Source organism: Mustela nivalis (assembly GCF_964662115.1).
Source record: "Mustela nivalis genome assembly, chromosome: 3".
Lineage (NCBI taxonomy): Eukaryota > Metazoa > Chordata > Mammalia > Carnivora > Mustelidae > Mustela > Mustela nivalis.
The window spans coordinates 96,360,829-96,379,033 of NC_139022.1; the positions used below are offsets into that span (position 1 = coordinate 96,360,829).

Consider the following 18,205-nt stretch of genomic DNA (forward strand, 5'->3'; position numbering starts at 1 on the left):
TTAAAAAAGCAATAAACATTAGAAAATGGAAAAAAGACATACTGATATATTTGCATTAAAACTGAAAATTTATGTAAAATATGAGCATAAATAGACAAAACATACACAAGAAGGAGGTATTTGTAACCTAATATAGTCAACAATTAATCAATTTTCAATTAATCAATTGATCAATCAATTAATCAATTTTTTCTGTAAAGAAATCCCAGAGATGAAAGACAAGTGATCCAGTAAAAATACAAGCAAAGAATCTGGACAGTTCAGAGGACTGAAAACAAATGGTTAATGGATAAAAGAATGACTAAATGACATATTTAGAAAATGGGATATGACACAAAATTAAAATAAATCATTTCTGTGTATTTCAACATGGAAAGATCTCATAGTGTTGAATGAAAAATGCAAGCTATAGTATAATAAAACATTGTGCATAAAAGACAAAATAATACTTACTTATAGATACTTATGTGTATTTAAGAATTAAAAGCATTAACTAAAAAGTTACTATGTGTGTCATAATGTTTGCTTCTTGGAAGAGAGAATAGGACTGAGTATAAGAACAATATTGAAGAGAAACCAAATAGCACTTGAATTTCATCTGTCATATTTCATTAAAAAAAAATCTGAAGAAAATGTTATGGTGGCAAATACTAGGATACTTGCTATCATGTTCTCCAATTTTTCTCTACCTTCAACTTCCGAAAATTAAAGCAATAAACAATGAAAAAAATCAAAGAGGCTAAGACAAACACAGGAAAGAAAAATCCCTAAGGAACAATAAAGGCAACAGAAAAACACCTTCAAAAGAAATTTTAATAATCCTCAGAGAATAAAATAAAACAAGGAAATTTCTTAGGAGTAGAGAACATGAATTTCAGACCTAACAGGCCCACTAAGCATCTTGCTCAATAATTAGAAAGTCCACATCCAGGTTCATAATCATTAAATTTTCAATATTCAGAAAATGAAGATCCTAGAACTTTGGAAGAGTTTAGAAAAAGAATCATATACTAGGGACCAGAACTCAGATTATCAAACTTGTCAAGCTTCATTAGAATTTCATGTATAATGGGGCGCCTGGGTGGCTCAGTGGGTTAAGCCGCTGCCTTCGGCTCAGGTCATGATCTCAGGGTCCTGGGATCGAGCCCCGCATCGGGCACTCTGCTCCGCAGGAGGCCTGCTTCCTCCTCTCTCTCTCTCTCTGCCTGAGTCTCTGCCTACTTGTGATCTCTCTCTGTCAAATAAATAAATAAATAAAATCTTTAAAAAAAAAAAAAAGAATTTCATGTATAATAAAGCAGTATGAAGTTTTTAGGGGAAATTATTTCCAACTTAAAACTTTACTCTTAATTAATTAAGCATGAAGGTAAAGACATTTGTAATATCTCATATTTATTACCTAACTGGCCTTTCTGAAGATGAAGGAAAACAGACTCAACTCAAGTGAGGAGATGAAAAAATAAATAAATAAACAAAACGGGATCCATGCAAAATGGAACATGATACAGAAAAGAGGTAAAGTTATTAATTTTTAGGATGACAGCCTAAAGAGCAGCAAGTCTATACTGGAAGGATGGATAGAGGAATTAAAGATGAGGCTTTAAAAAAAATAAAGCTGAAAGATCAATATATTTTTTAGAAACTAGATGACTGGGTATCTGTGCTTCTGGCAGGGAGTTCTGTGAGTGAATTAGCAATACACAAAACCAAGTAACAAGTAAACAAAATGAGGTAGTAAGTGTAATAAAACCAAAACAGAAGAGTGAATAATAAAAGAAATGTAATCATAATATATTGCATGGCTCAAATGTGAATGATACATATATAGCCATGCTGATATAGAATACGAATTCGGATCTTTAAGCAAAAAGTGTAGCTATGAGGGAGGTTGCTGGGGGAAGGGAAGAGGCTAAATACTCCTGTACTAAGTCAAATGATGAATGAGAAAGGGAACTAAACATTTTCAACTGTAAGCTGTGAACTTATGATGTGACAGGTAACATGAATTTTTTCCACTGAATTTTGCAAGAATGAGATTGTACCCAGTTGACTTAGGAGGGGTTTTACGACTATCATTAAGTAAAAGCAAGACGCAGTATAACAAGATTCCATTTAAGATTATGAAAAGGGTGTTGAAGGGTAGGTAAGCAAAGGAAAAGCAAGACAGGTACTTCCAATACAAAGGAATGTGTACAGGCTTCCAGTTATAGAATGAATAAATCACAGGAAAAGAAGCTTAGAGAATATAGTCAATGGTACTGCAATAGCATTGTATGGTGACAGATGGTAGCTATACTTGTGAACACAGCATCATGTATAAACTTGTGGCATCACTATATTGTACCCATGAAACTAATGTAACACTGAATGTCAACTATATTTCAATAAAAAACTTTTAAGAACATGTATATGATAGCCACTGGAATGCAATTATTAATGTAGGAACATATGCAAAAATCTAAAACATCAGAATCAACAAACTCCCAATAGCGCCTTAATCTGGGGGCCAAAACCTCACATCATTTTCTCTCTTTTGAAGTCTGCAATTTAAGTTGTTTTTTTCTTCCAAATGCATACTTAGGGATTGGCTTAGATACATTCATTAGCCTGATATGCATTTCTCTAATTTAAAAAACAAAGGATTTTCTATGAAAAAAATTTTTTTAATTTAAAAAGAGCTACAAAAGTACCTGCAAATTGCCTGATTAGCTCCTTCTGGACACTTTTCATTACCTAATTTAATTTCATTTGCCTAAACATTCAGAGATCTAATGCTAAAACAAGTCCTGGCTTTCGGTTGGTGGCTATTTCAATCTAGTTGCTTGAAGATTTCACCACAAAACAATGTTGTGTGCTTTGATATACTATAGACCTAAACTTTATTTCCTTTACAAAAACTGGCTTTCAATACCTCAAAGAACAAGGTTTCTCCTGATTACACAATAATCTATGCAAATAGACAATTACTTTTACTTATTTGTCTTTTTTGGCTATTCCAAGTACACATGCATGCATGTGGTTCAGAGAACTGAAACAAAGTTAGCCTTTTTAAAAAATTTTATTTTTCAGTGTTCCAAGATTCATTGTTTATATACCACACACAGTGCTCCATACAATATGAGCCCTCCTTAATATGCACCACTAAGCTTACCCATCATCTCACCCACTTCCCTTCCAAGTCCCTCAGTTTGCTTCTCAGAGGCCACAGCCTCTCATGCTTGAACTCCACCTCCGATTTCCCCCAATTCGTTTTTCCTTTCTTTCTCCTAATGTCCTCCATGTTATACCTTATGCTCCACAAGTAAGTGAAACCATATGATAATTGATTTTCTCTGCTTGACTTATTTCACTCTGCATAATCTCCCCCACTCCCATCCATGTGGACACGATGTTGGGTATTCATCCTTTCTGAAGGAGAGGTAATATTCCATTGTATATATGGACCATATCTTCTTTATCCATTCACCTGTTGAAGGGCATCTTGGCTCTTGCCACATTTTGACGATTGTGGCCACTTCTGTTATGAACATTGGGGTACTCATGGCAATTCTTTTCACTACATGCAAAGTTAGACTTTTGCTGGGGTTTCAGCAGGCAGCAATTTCATCAACTTTCCACAATCTGAATTCTATATTAAACCAGTACATTTAAATGTTTATGAAAGATAAAAGCTTCTTGACAATAGCAAAATCATCTCTTCTAAATTTAACTGCTATCAAGATAATTATTTTGAACTGAAGGTGAACAGGGGAATAAAATTTGCTTGAACCTGATGAACTCTTGCTCTCAAATTCTCTTTCACATTTTATTTCTTTTTTTTTTTTTTTTTTAAGATTTTATTTATTTATTTGACAGACAGAGATGACAAGTAGGCAGAGAGGCAGGCAGAGAGAGAGAGAGAGAGAGAAGCAGGCTTCCCGCGGAGCAGGGAGCCCGATGCGGGGCTCGATCCCAGGACCCTGAGATCATGACCCGAGCCGAAGGCAGCAGCCCAAACCACTGAGCCACCCAGGCGCCCCTCTTTCACATTTTATAATCTATCTTTCCACAGGGTTTTTCACTTTACGACAGGCTTCAGTGACCTGGTAACTACCTTGACTCTAAAACGTTTTACCTCTTCCACTAAGTTTTGATCAAAGAAACGATATAACTACCTGGTGCCACTGGGCTCTCTCTCTTGCACTACAGTAAAATTAAAAGTGGTAGTTAAACAAATCCAGAGACTCAGTAAATTCATAGTAATTGAGATGCAACAGAAAGTAGAATAGTGGTTGCCAGGAACTGAGGAGAGGAGGGACTGGGGAGTTACTGTTTAATGGGAATGAAGTTTCAGTTTAGGAAGATGAAAAAGTTCTAGAAGTGGATGATGGTGATGGTTGCACAGCAATGCCACTGAAATGTACACTTAAAAATGGTGAAAGTGGTAAACCTTATGTTACATATATTTTACCACAGTAAAACCGGAAAAGATACAGTAGAAATAACACTTCAGGGGCGCCTGGGTGGCTCAGTGGGTTAAGCCTCTGCCTTTGGCTCAGGTCATGATCTCAGGGTCCTGGGATTGAGAGCATCAGGCTCTCTGCTCAGCAGGGAACCTGTCTCCCCTCTCTCTCTGCCTGTCTCTCGGCCTACTTGTGATTTTTGTCTGTTAAGTAAATAAATAAAATATTAAAAAAAAAAAAAAGAAAGAAAGAAATAGCACTTCAGCCAACTTTGGATTTCAACAAAATGAAGACTACTGCTGTGAGTTTAACTTCCTACCACTTGTGCCCTTCCCATCCCCAACAAATCTATAAAACATTTAGGCAACCCAGCTAGAAATAAGTGGTGGGGGAAAAAACAGTGGCTCCATTATCTTGACTTGTTCCTCTTATTCTTTTCCAACCTTTTTAAAATTAGTTTTCAGATCCCAAAGAAATTCACGATATCCTGACGTTATCACAGGACTAGCAGAAATAGGTATAATCCTAACAACCTCCCTCTATTGCAATTTGCTTCAACAACCTTAAAGCCTACATGAGACCGATTTCAGACCTAAAGATACCTACAGATTGAAAGTGAAGGGATGGAGAATATTTATCACACAAATGGACGTCAAAAGAAAGAGTAGCAAAACTTCTATCAGACAAACTAGACTTTTTTGTTCTTGTATTATTTTCATCCTGCTTTGGCATCAGAGCAGTACTGGCTTCATGTAAAGCAGTACTGTCTTTATATTATTTGTAAAATTTCAATAAAGAGTGTCCTTCATTTTTTTTCAATGTTTGCTAGAATTCACCAATGAAACCATTTGGTCTTGGGCTTTTCTAGGCCGGTGAACTTTCATTCTTCTTATTGGTGTAAGAAAATATCCTATTTCTTGGATTTAAGATTCATGATTCAATCCTGGTAACTTGTGTGTTTTTTAGGAATTATCTGTTTTGTTTTCCTAAGTTATCTGATTTGTTAGTAGTTAACTGTTTATAGTAATCTGTTATCATACTATGTATTTCTGTGGTTATCTGTTATATTGTATTCTCTTTCATTCCTCATTTTGGTTTTGAGTCTTCTTTGTTTTCTTAGTTAATGTAGTTAAAACGTTGCCAATTTCAGGGCTTTTTTCTTTTTAATCGGTCATTACATTCAGTGTTATGTTATTGTTTATTCTGGTCTCTTTTTTATTTATTTATAATTTTTCTTTGTTATTTCCCTCTTCTACTAAATTTCAGTTTAGTTTCTTCTTTCTTCTTTTTCTAGTTCTTTGTAGTGTAATGTTGTTTATTTGAATTTTTTATTTTTAGATTTTATTCATTTACTTATTTTTTGAGGGTTTATCATGATTATGAATATGATCCCTTTTATTTATTTTTAATTTAAATTCAACTAGCCAACATATAGTACATCATTAGTTTTTGATGTAGTTTTTTCAGCTAAAGAACACATTCATGAGAGCTGGGGGCAGGGGACAGGGGGTGGTCTCAACCAGGCTTCATGCTCAGCAGGGCTCAATCTCATGACCCTGAGATCATGACCCGAGCCAAAACCAAGCCTCAGACACTTAAATGACTGAGCCATCCAGGTGTCCCAAACTTTTTTTCTTAATACAGCATTTATAGTGGAAATTTCACTCTAACATCAGCTTTTGCTGCATCCCGTGGGTTTTGGAATGCTGTATTTTCATTTTATTTTGTTTTGAGCCACTCTTTGATTTGCTGGTGGATTTCTTATTCAGCCCATTGCTTGTACAGTAGTGTGTTGTTTAATATTTACACTGGAGAAAGAAAGAACGAACGAACAAACCCTAGTAGTTCCACTTCCTACTCCCTTATTTCAGGAATCCTGACGATTCTCTAGCAGTCTGAAAGCCAAATATGCAACTTCCAGTTTGGGTAATGTTCTATAGGACACCCACAAAATCAAATAATGATCCATAGCACTACACTGTCTCTTTTCTCCCTTCCTCCAGTTAAAAGTGGCCCTCATCCTAAAACATCCAAACAATAAATTCTCACAGAAATTTAACACTCTTTACAAGATGTCTACTAATCTTCTCTTTATTCACTAGATGAAGCCCTTAACTTCAAAAGGGTCCCATCTTTTTGCCTTAACACATACCTGATGATGAAGCTGGAGTCCTGTTAAAAGTGTCTCCATTTGCTCCAGAAGAATACCTATCCTGTAATAAGGAAGAAAAAACTCGTTTTCTATTTTGAAAATAAAAATGCACCACCATAAATACTAGAAAACTTTAATAACCAGGCATTGTTCCAAACAAAACAAAGCAGAGTATCAGATTTCCGGGTCACTTGTTACTTTATTAATTATTCCAAGACTTCACTTTAACACTGAATGTATAGCATGTTTTTGTGAATAACTTATTTATTTATTTGACAGAGAAAGACATGGAGAAAAGGAACACAAGCAGGGGGAGTGGCAGAGGGAGTAGCAAATGGAGAAACATTCTTTCCGCTGAGCAGGGAGCCCAATGCTGCCCCATCCCAGGAACCTGGGATCTTGACCTGAGCAGAAGGCAGATGATTAATGACTGAGTCACCCAGGTGCCCTGAATGCATAGCATATTATCACTTAAAACAGTGATTAGCAAACTAAAGTCATGAGGCAAATCTGGTGACCCCCCAGTTTTCATCAAATTTTATTGGAACATAGTCACCCTTGTTCATCTAGTTATCTCTATGGCTGCTTTCCCACCACAATAACCAAGTTGCAACAGAGATCATTAAGCCTGCAAAGTTTAAAATATTTACCATCTAGCCCTTTATGGGAAGAGTCTTCCAACATCTGACTTAAAGTGGTGATGCAACATGGGGGCTTAAGTGGGTAGGAGAAGAATAAATGAAACAAGATGGGATTGGGAGGGAGACAAACCATAAGTGACTCTTAATTTCACAAAACAAACTGAGGGTTGCTGGGGGGAGGGGGTTTGGGAGAAGGGGGTGGGATTATGGACATTGGGGAGGGTATGTGCTTTGGTGAGTGCTGTGAAGTGTGTAAACCTGGTGATTCACAGTCCTGTACCCCTGGGGATAAAAATATATGTTTATAAAAAATAAAAAATTAAATTTTACATTTTACTCAACAACACCTCACAGAATATAGTGGAGAAGGAGAGCAATAGGTAACAGCACAGTACTACAGGATTTTATTGCTAAAACCTCAGCTGTTTTATTGCTAAAACTCGGGTGGCTCAGTCAGTTAAGTGTCTACCTTCGACTCAGGTCATGATCCTAGGGTCCTGGTATCAAGCCCCATATTGCGCTCAGCAGAAACCTGCTTCTCCCTCTCCTCTCAGCTTGTGCTCTTTCTCATTATCTCTGTCACTATGTGTCTCTCTCTCTCAAATAAATAAGTAAAAATAAAATCTTTAAAAACAAAAACAGAAAATATTTCAATTGTGTTGGGGCACCTAGGTGGCTCAGTTAAATGTCTGCCTTCAGCTCAGACCATCTCAAAGTCTCAAGGTCCCGCGACTGAGTCCCACATTGGGCTCCCCACTTGGCAGAGTCTGCTGCTCCCTCTCCTTCTGACACTTCCCTGCACTTGTCCTCGAGTGCACACGCCATCTCACATAAATCAATAAAATCTTTTTTTTTTTAAACTTCCATTGTGTTTATATAAAGGGAAATAAATTTATGTGTTCATGGTTTTTAAAAAGGAGTTCACTCTAAAATAAAGAAAACAACACATCACTGAGGCACTAAAGACAATACACCTATATATATACATTGCAAGTACAGTGTAAATACAAAGAAGTGGTTCATGTCAGCTTCAGAATATTCAAGTTAATTTCAAACAAACTTGTCACAGCAACAGTTGAAGACTTTTGTTGATGCTCTTAAATATTTTCCCTACTTTAGTCTCCAAAAAATGTATTCGCTATTAATGCATATATATTACATTTGTAGTGGTATATTTTCATTTCTGTTGGGCTCAGAAAATTCAACTTCTGTTATTAATTCAATGCCTAAATGTCAAATTAATGTGGGAATGTTCCAACATTTTCAGTGTATCTTTGTGTTAACAACACCTTGTGTAACTTTCTTCTCACTTGTAATGCCTAGGCTGTCCTTATCGTCATTAACTAACTCCTTACATTAACCTCACATAAGCTTTCTCTACTTACAACAAAACTTACAGAACGCAATTCTCAAATTCTTGCAAATGAAATGCAGAACTCAATAATTTAAAAATGAAAGTTGACCTAAAACTTACAGGTGATATCTTAATTAATAACTGATTATATTAGAATAGTCACATTTCTTCAAATGAATTCCTTTAAATAAACCAAAAGCTAGAGGTAGTGCACTAGTCATACTTATTTTCTAAAATTCCTCTACAGAAGACACTGAATAACTTTAAAAACTACTTTTATAAAGCTCAAGAGTCATCCAATTATTTTCTGAGTTATTAAGAACAGAAAGGCAATACATCATAGTTAAAATGCCTTGGGCTTTTGGTAATTACTACAGTAAAAAGTTGCAATTTATAATTACCATAGACATTAAAACAAATATCCCATGAGATAATTAGGCTTTTAAGAACCTGACTGTGATGCACTGGAAAGTCAGAACACAAGACACAGCATGTTTTAAAAAAATGTTTTTAAATAAATAAAACATTAAGATGAGTGATCCACTTTTCCCTCTTTAAAGTGATATTCTGAAGACTTTTAAAAAAATTTTTAGTGGTCAAAGTATTATTGGATGAAGAAAATCCAAACAAGGGCTGGTTTAAGTGTGATAAAGCTAATAAGGGTAATGAGACACTTCTGCATTCAAGAACTTAAAAACTATTAGGATTAGGTGATCTTCAAGCTGTGGAATTTAGTATTCCACATACACAGAATTCAGAAATTCCGAGGCAAAATTTTTTTTTTCTTAAAAGGTTTTTTATTTATTTATTCAACAGACAGAGATCACAAGTAGGCAGAGGCAGGCAGAGAGAGAGGAGAAAGCAGGCTCTCTGAGGAACAGAGAGCCTGATACGGGGCTCGATCCCAGGACCCTGGGATCATGACCTGAGCCAAAGGCAGAGGCTTTAACCCACTGAGCCACCCAGGCACCCCCAAGGCAAATTTTGAAATAAAACATCATAAAAAAATTCCTAACCTTTCTCATAACCTTAAGGATATTTTTAAAAATAAATTAATTTCATATTCCCTTTAGCTACTGTACCATTTCTCTGCCTCTCTTAAAGTAAAATGTCTACAGCTGCTCTGTCCACTTTCTTATATCCCATTTTTCCTTGGAGCCACTCAAGTTGGGAGTACCCAGGGTAAATCCCTTTAAGTCTGTTTTACACTATGCAACTCTACCCAATCTCAAAGCTTTAAATCCCATTATTATGCAGATAATTACCAAATTTATATATATAGCTCTGATCCCTCTTCTAGGCAACAAATTCATATAACCTACTGACTGGTATCTTTACTTACACTTTCATAGTCAACACAACAATCCCAACATTCTTTGTTTTGACCCCTCCAAAGCTTGTACATCAGTTGGATAAATGAACATAATAAAAATAAATAAATAAATAAATAAATAAATAAATGAAAATAAGATGCTGGGGCACAAAAAAAAAAGAAAAGCTGTGCATCTTTCATAGATTCTTCATTTCGGCTAATGGCACCATCATCCATCTAGTTGCTTAAATTTTAAAACCTATGGTACAGCACGGGGAATATACTCAATGGTCTTGTAATGCTATTATATGGTTACAGATGGTAGCTACTCTAGTATGAGCACATCCTAACATACAGACTTGTCAAATCACTATTGTATACCTGAAGCTAATGTAACATTGTTTCAACTATACTTCCATAAAATAAATAAATAAAATTTAAAAACCTAGCCATCATCCTTGATTACGCTCTTTCACTCCCCATACCCAGTCAAGCAAATCCTATTAACTCTTAAGTCCACAATTACCTTAGGTCTCCTTTCACTCTGTGAGTTCATTTTCTACCACTCTTCTCTTATCTCACTGTACTTAGCCATACTATCTGTAGTGGGCTGAAAAATGGCTACCTAAAGACATTAAGTAATAAACCCTGAAACTTGTAAATGTTACTTTATTTGGAAAAAGAGCTGTTGTAAAGGTAATTAAACATTAGACTTTGAAATGAGATTGCTCTGGATCGTCTGTGTAGGCTCTAAATGTCACCACAAATGTCCTTATGAGAGACAAAAACAGTTAAGAGACACACACACACAGGCAGCCATGGAAGATGGAGCAGAAAGAGATGTAGCCACAAACCAGAAAATGCCTATTACTACCAGAATGCTGGAGGATGCTATGGATTCTCTCCTAGAACCTGCAGAAGGAAGACAGCCCTGATGATACCTAGATTTCTAACTTCTGACCTTGGGAAACTAATACCTTGTTATGCAATTTATCTATCAGGTGCACCACTATCCCCAACACCTAATAGGGCTCAATAAAATTTCACTGGATGATTCAAATAAGCCAATTTAGAATTTTCAAAATGCTTTACACATAGGGTTCTCATATGCAGCTGCAAATAATCCATTTGCATTTTGGTGAACACATTTCTTTTAACTTTGTATGTATTCAGTATTTTCACTTCTAAAATATCACATTTTTTAGGTCTTTTATGTTTTTAAGCCAGTGAATACTTCCATCAACATGGTAAGCTTTTATTTTGTTTTTTTAATGCAATAAGGTTTTGATCTCAAAAACTTGTCAGTTCTGATACCCAAATGAATAAGTTCAAATACCCAAATCAATAAGTTCACAGCTGGACAGTTTGTGAACCCTGAAGATGCCTCTTCCCTTTCCAATGTGGGGTCCAATGCAGATAGCTCCATGTTTTCTTCCCCCAGACCCCTAAAGTCCTTAGCAAATATTTCTTTCATTTTATAGCCAGAATCCCTTCAAATGCAACAGAGTACTGTATCAATTTATATAGAATACCAAGATTTCATTTCCTATTCTAGGTTCCATGTCCAATAAAGCTGACATAGGTTGTCCAAATAAACAGATCAGATAGGGTTATGTCAAATAGTGTGCTTCATAAAAATTTTAAAATTTAAATTTCAGGGGCATCTGGATGGCTCAGTGGGTTAATACTCTGCCTTCGGCTCAGGTCATGATCTCAGGGTCCTGGGATCAAGCCCCACATCGGGCTCTCTGCTTGGCGGGGAGCCTGCTTCTCCCTCTCATTCTGCCTGCTTCTCTGACAACTTGTGATCTCTCTGTCAAATAGGTGAATGAAATCTTGGGGAAACAATTTTAATTTCAGACAAAGCATGTCTCCTTCTTTGGTTTGACACATAAATTAAAGTCCCAAAATACAGAAAATATTCTATATCCCTTCTTCTGACTGATCAGTCCTAGCTGGGTCAGCCCTGTACCCAACCCCAGCTGAAGTCTGGTCTTTTTTCCCTTTCTTCAGCAATTGGTATATGACAACTTCTAAAATTACAGCAGCTACTTCAGCACTTCCAGGGCTGAAGAACTCCAACTCCTGAGTCTCAGATATCACACACATACCCAAAGTTCAAGAGAACTAGCACGTCACACAAGAAAGAGCAAAGAACCTCAAAATGTAGAGGTAACTACCAAAGCTAGGAACAAATGTGACTGCTCTAAGAGCTCACAATCTAGGCCCTAATTTCTGTATGTGATAACATTTTCCAAATAAAAGTTATTTCCCCAAACAAAAACTTTTAACAATCAAAACACAGAGTGAAATCATCTACCCCATACTATGAGAGAAACCTAGACCAAATGAGGACAGAGTATAGTCAGAGAAACACAGAAAACAAAAGGCTCTCTAGTTTCACCTTCTCTCTGGAATCAGGCAATCTTGATCAGCTGACTAGAAACCAATGGCTGTAAGCTGCTGAACTTCTTCAAAAGGATTCAGTTTCCTCTATCTTCCAGACCTACTTTACCAACATCTCTGCCATTCTCCTCAGCCTTCTCATACCTTTCTATCACTATATTCTCAGGTCCACAGGTCCACTATTTAATTTTTTTAAAGATTTTATTTATTTGACAGAAAGAGAAACACCGAGAGGGGGGACACAAACAGCAGAAGTGGGAGAGGGAGAAGCAGGCTTCCTGCTGAGCAGGGAGCCCAGTGTGGGTCTCAATTCCAGGTCCCTGGAATCATGACCTGAGCCAAAGGCAGATGCTTGATGACTGAGCCACCCAAGCGCCCTCCATTATTTAGATTTTAAAGATGAGTCAGAGATCTTTCCTTCAAGCTTGACACCTGGACTTTTATTTGGATGACCATTTTGACTGGTGTCCACAAGTTACATGTATTTAGCAACAAACAAGAATTTCCTTGTTTTCTAATAGGACACACAATATCCTCCCATATCTCAGTGATGATTATAAGCAGAAACTGTTTACAGTCTCTCAGGCTCTAGCATTTCAGCTTCCTCAGTTCTGCCAATTCAGTGATGTCCAAGAGCCACATTTTTTCCTGCTACTTCAGAACCATAGTGTGAATGGGAACAAAGAAGCCTTGAACTTTATTTTCTTATCTAGACAATTATTATAAACGTTGCTAGTACTGCTTAATAAAATTATAATTGTGGGGGCACCTGAGTGTCTCAGTCAGTTAAGTGTCTGATTCTTGATATCAGCTGAGGTCTTGATCTCAGGGTTGTGAGTTCAAGCTCTGCACTGAGCTCCACGCTGGGCATGGAGCCTACTTAAAAAAAAATTTTTTAATTGTGGGTGGACCAGTTATCTCAAGCTATGTTTGCTTTAATCACAAGAGTATTTGCCTTCTGAAGTGTGCCACCAAAAAGGCAGATAATGAGACAGAAGAAATCACTGTAGAGACTTTCTCTCATGGTCATCTATCAAGAAGAATTCATTACACAGCTAGTAAGCAAATACAGTATACTATTATTCACCATATTCATCCATTCCAACACTCATCCCAACAAATTTGCTTGCAGTGTGCAACTGCCTAACAACTGAGATGTATGGACTACATCATTACTAGATTAGCAAATATTTTTTAATCTCACATTTTGCACTGTTCCACACCCAGGTGGTATACCATCTTCAAAATCTGTATTTAGGAAGTTCCAACAGCTATCAGAACAGTGGCCTATTAGTTCAAAATTACATAAGCACGGGTAACTATTAAGTCTCAAAAAAAAAAAAAAATACTGAAAAGTAGTCAGGAAAGGCTGATCAGATATTCTCTAAAATATCAATCCAAGGCTGATCAGATATTCTCTAAAATATCAATCCAAGACAGTTGAGGAGCCAAGACAAATTTTTTAAAAAAACAAAATATCAGCTGTCTCTTAAAATAGATATTCAGAACAGCCAATCAAAATGGTACCTTTAAATGAAACCGGGTTGAATAGAAGACCTCAGATCTCTCCTACACATACATATCACGTATTCATCCTCACTTTCTGCACTTTTTTTTTTCAACCAAGGCAGACAGACAAAGCCACTGACTGCATCATGTTCCTTCAAGTCAACTAGGCCAGATAACTAACTGTTCAACCAGCACCAGGATTTAAGTTTGCAGACAATGCAAAAAATTTACAAATTGGCCCCACACAAATGTATTAAGAACCATAAGGTAAAATTAGCATTAACACTCAATTTAGTATTCTTAACATTAAGAAACAAGGTCGGGGGGCACCTGGGTGGCTCAGTGGGTTAAGCCGCTGCCTTCAGCTCAGGTCATGATCTCAGGGTCCTGGGATCGAGCCCCGCATCGGGCTCTCTGCTCAGCAGGGAGCCTGCTTCCTCCTCTCTCTCTCTCTGCTTGCCTCTCTGCCTACTTGTAATCTCTCTCTGTCAAATAAATAAATAAAATCTTTAAAAAAAAAAAAAAAGAAACAAGGTCGGTTACTAAATAGCAAAACTACTTCAAAAAGGTAAACTGACAGCTCTGACAGCCAACCATCCCCAATTTCAGACATCCCATGCAATAAACATGCACAACATGTTACAGTCTAGTGTACTATTTGAAGAATACATAATGAAGACAAAAATCTCAGACTAAGAAGAAATAAATACTAGGTGATTATTAAAGTTCAAGTGAAAAAGTCTGTATCTGTGAATCAAACTTTGTAATATAACAAACCTACTGAGAACCAGGGGTAAAAAGAACCATAAAATACATTTTGACCGAGTAATTCTGTTTCTGAAAAAAAGTACTCCTGAATTAAAACAAAAAATAATACTCCTAAATTAAAATGTAGATATTCATGACAACATTACAGTGGAAAGCTAACATCTTAAACTCCCACCAACAGAAAATCAATTATATTATGGTAGAGCCATTCCATGAAATAATATTATGCAACCATAAGAAATTATTTCTAGGAAATTAGTAGTAATATGGAATAGTTAGTGCCAAAGAGTGAAAAAGCTGGAATCAAAACTACTACTATGTGGGCGCCTGCGTGGCTCAGTGGGTTAAAGCCTCTGCCTTTGGCTCAGGTCATGATCCCAGGGTCCTGGGATTAAGCCCCACATCAGCACCCTGTTCAGTGGGGAGCCTGATTCCTTTCCTCTCTCTCTGTCTGCCTCTCTGCCTACTTGTGATCTCTGTCAAATAAATAAATAAAATCTTTAAAAGAAAAAAGGAATATAATCTAAAAAAAATACTACTATGTACTATCACTGGGGGAAAAAAGAATTAACTTTACTAAAAATTTATAAGAGTGTCTGTGCTAAGACTGTTAAGTGATTTTTTCTCTTCTTTTCCCAATACTGTAATAGAATTTTTATGATAGGCAGTGGCCCATTAAAAAAAACACACACATAAAATATGTCATTTCTAAATAAGTTCCAAAAAATGAAAAATGTTAAAAATCATATTATTATCTTGAGTATTTTGAAATAAATTTTACACACAGATCAAATCCAGGTAAAACAAATAAAGTATGTATTTTATATTTTTGTGTGATATAAGAACTTCCACTAAGACATCACTTGAAATACAGTGTTTGTCAAAATTGATCAACATATTGCATAAACATAAACTAGAAACTCTAAAAGAAAGAAAAGAAAATCAGTTTTTGGAGACATTTCAAGTAGATTACACTTACGCAAAAACAATCCCTTAAAATATTTTAACTTCTAAATATATACATAATATATAATACAAACATATACATTAACTTCTAAAATAGAATTTTTTTAAGTCAATTTTCAAGTCAGAACTGAAACCCAAAAACCTACTCCAAGGCCTCTTCTTGTGAATTACAATGTAACTCTCCAAATGCCACTAAGGAAAAAGATCTGAAGATTAGCACATTTGAAGAGCAAGGGGCTGATGCCATCTCAATCAGCCTAACATACTCATCTTGAGAGATAACGTATGGAACCAGTTTTCAAAATTCAAAGTATCACCCAACACCAAATTCTATTTTTCAATTTTCAATTCAAGTGTCTCTCAGACATACTCAACCACAGTTGTACCAGCCTGCTTCCACCCACAGTACATCCTAAATCACTGACATTTAAATTGTAAATAATATTACATTTATTTTAATTATCAAATTACATATTTTACTTCATTTGAGGGTTAGAGTGCCTCTTCCTCGCTGTCCCTACGACAGTTAATAACTATCAGATGGAGATAAGCACAGCATACTGAAACAGACTGTGATTTATAACTTTCCCACCACAGTGATTTTTCAACTTCGATAAAATCTATAGCATTTAATAATCACAAACTTTCAATGTTACTACCTTCTCGAAAACAGGAACATAGGAAGACATATGAGGTTTGATTATTTCTGCTTCCCAATCTTCATCTCCCATGGTGGCCTCCAGTTCTATTTTTATCTTTAAAAATAAAAACAAAAACAAAAAACAAACCAACACCACATGCATATTTGGCCTGTTAGATCAGAATCATATATCTAAAACCATAAACTACCATAATTTCACATACACCTCCTGAAACTACTTAACTAGCTGCTGACCTTCCTCAAAAGTGTTTCCAAAAAGAGGGAAGTTTTGTTTCTTACCTTATACCCATTTTTTTACCTTTAAAAATGAGTTGAACTTAATCATTCTAGCAATCTAGCTTAGGGTTTTCCCCCAAACCTGTTCACCGTTGCCTTCCCCCAACAGCTTATTGGTATTAAGGGCAAGGGAAAAATTTCAACTACTCCTCAAAGATTCCCTCTTCACACATCTTTGTAAAGTTTGAAATCTTTGATAGTTTAATGGAAGAGAAGGAGCTGGGGCCAACGCCTTTAAGTCTGGCGGGGTAGGAGACATGGGTTATCCTTCCAACAGTGGTCAACCAGTACTCTGAGGAGCGTGTGTACACAGAAGTTACCGCTGACATTCTCGTTAAGAGAAAAGCCACACAGGCACTGGGCAAAAAACAAAACAAAACAAACAAACAAACAAACAAACAAAAAAGCCCCACAAAAACCTGTGCCTCCTCTGTAGGCCTTGAGCCCTTCCGGCGTTCCCTTTCCGGCAGGAAAAGGAAAAGCCCCATAGGACGGCCCCAAACCCCACCTGTTCCATCTATTCTTTGTCTACCCCAAACTCCCACTACCGGAAAGTCCAAGGCGACAGGCAGAGGCCCACACAGAGAAGGGAGGCGCCAGAGCACTCACCTCTCCGCGGCTTGCTCTCCCAGGGTCCTCGCAGGCGCTGACGCCGCTTAAACGGCTGCACGTGCAGGACGCCGTCGACTGCGTCAGGTGCGCAGCTTCAACAATAAATGGCACCAGGCGACGAGAGCCACCAGCCAATCAGAGCTCAGACCGTCGGCGTCACCCCGCCCCACCTCCGCCGTGCGTTCCCTACTTGCTCGCATTTGAGGTCGCTGTGGTCAAACCCACTACCTTGTTTCCACAGTGGCCCGTTGGGCCTGTGTGTACAATGTGGCTGGCCATGAGCCACTTCTCTTCAGATTCTTGAGTGGGGTCTTCAATCTGGAGATGCCCTAGATTTTCTCTACGCCAGTACTGCACGCCAAAAATATCCACCTCCCTTTTTCTAACACCAGAAATAAAAGGAAGTAGGGTAATGCCCTCCCTTCAACCTGCTGAGCTTTCTCTTTTCCTTTTTCCTACGGCAGTCTGTGGCAGTTGGTCCCTCTGGTTCTTCGTTTCTGAGGCACTTACTTCCCATCTGGAGATTTCTGCTGCTTCAACATATAGCATAGGCCCATAGAGCCAGCAGATTTTCTTCCTCCCAGTGACGGCTGGGATGAGGATCTGTCTTGCTGTTGTAAAGAAAGCCTGTCCTGTAGAGTCAAGGGTCCACATCTTTGGGAAAGAGATGCCCTCCGATGCAGAACGAAAGCAAAAATTGTGTAGGTCGTTCACAGGCTTGAACCTGGGGGCCACAGGGTTATATCCCTAGGGATACTGGCCAAACCTAAGAGTGACCAAGGCTCATTTCCATGCTTAATCCTCTCACGAAGCAGATACTCTTGTTTTGCCTCACAAAAAGTAAATTTCTCAGTATATCTCCATTCCACCAAAAAGCCTAAGAGGGCTGTTTTAAAAGCTAGTTTCCATTTTTAAATTTTCATCATTTTCTGTTCTCTGAATCTTTAAAGAAATGCTGAATATTTCATTCAGTAATATAAATCCCAACATAATGTGACACTCAGACATAGAGGACAACACACTTTATGGGTTCAGCTTTGTGGTGTTCATCTTTAGAACCACCATTATTGGGCGCCTGGGTGGCTCACTCATATGGTTAAGCATCT

At 37.2% G+C, this 18,205-nt stretch overlaps 1 protein-coding gene across 2 annotated transcripts in view; it reads right to left on the bottom strand.

The window, feature by feature from the left end:
- DDX4 (DEAD-box helicase 4) overlaps positions 1–17,188 on the bottom strand; it is an 81,181-nt gene extending 63,993 nt beyond the window's left edge. For both annotated transcript variants that reach the window (XM_082725994.1, XM_082725993.1), the window contains exons 1-3: positions 17,097–17,188; positions 16,210–16,305; positions 6,595–6,655 (exon numbers count right to left, since the gene is read on the bottom strand). In XM_082725994.1, the coding sequence (XP_082582120.1) occupies positions 6,595–6,655; positions 16,210–16,281 (133 nt within the window). In that variant the 5' untranslated portion in view covers positions 16,282–16,305; positions 17,097–17,188. The remainder of the gene's footprint in view (positions 1–6,594; positions 6,656–16,209; positions 16,306–17,096) is intronic.
- Between the last annotated feature and the right edge of the window lie 1,017 nt (positions 17,189–18,205).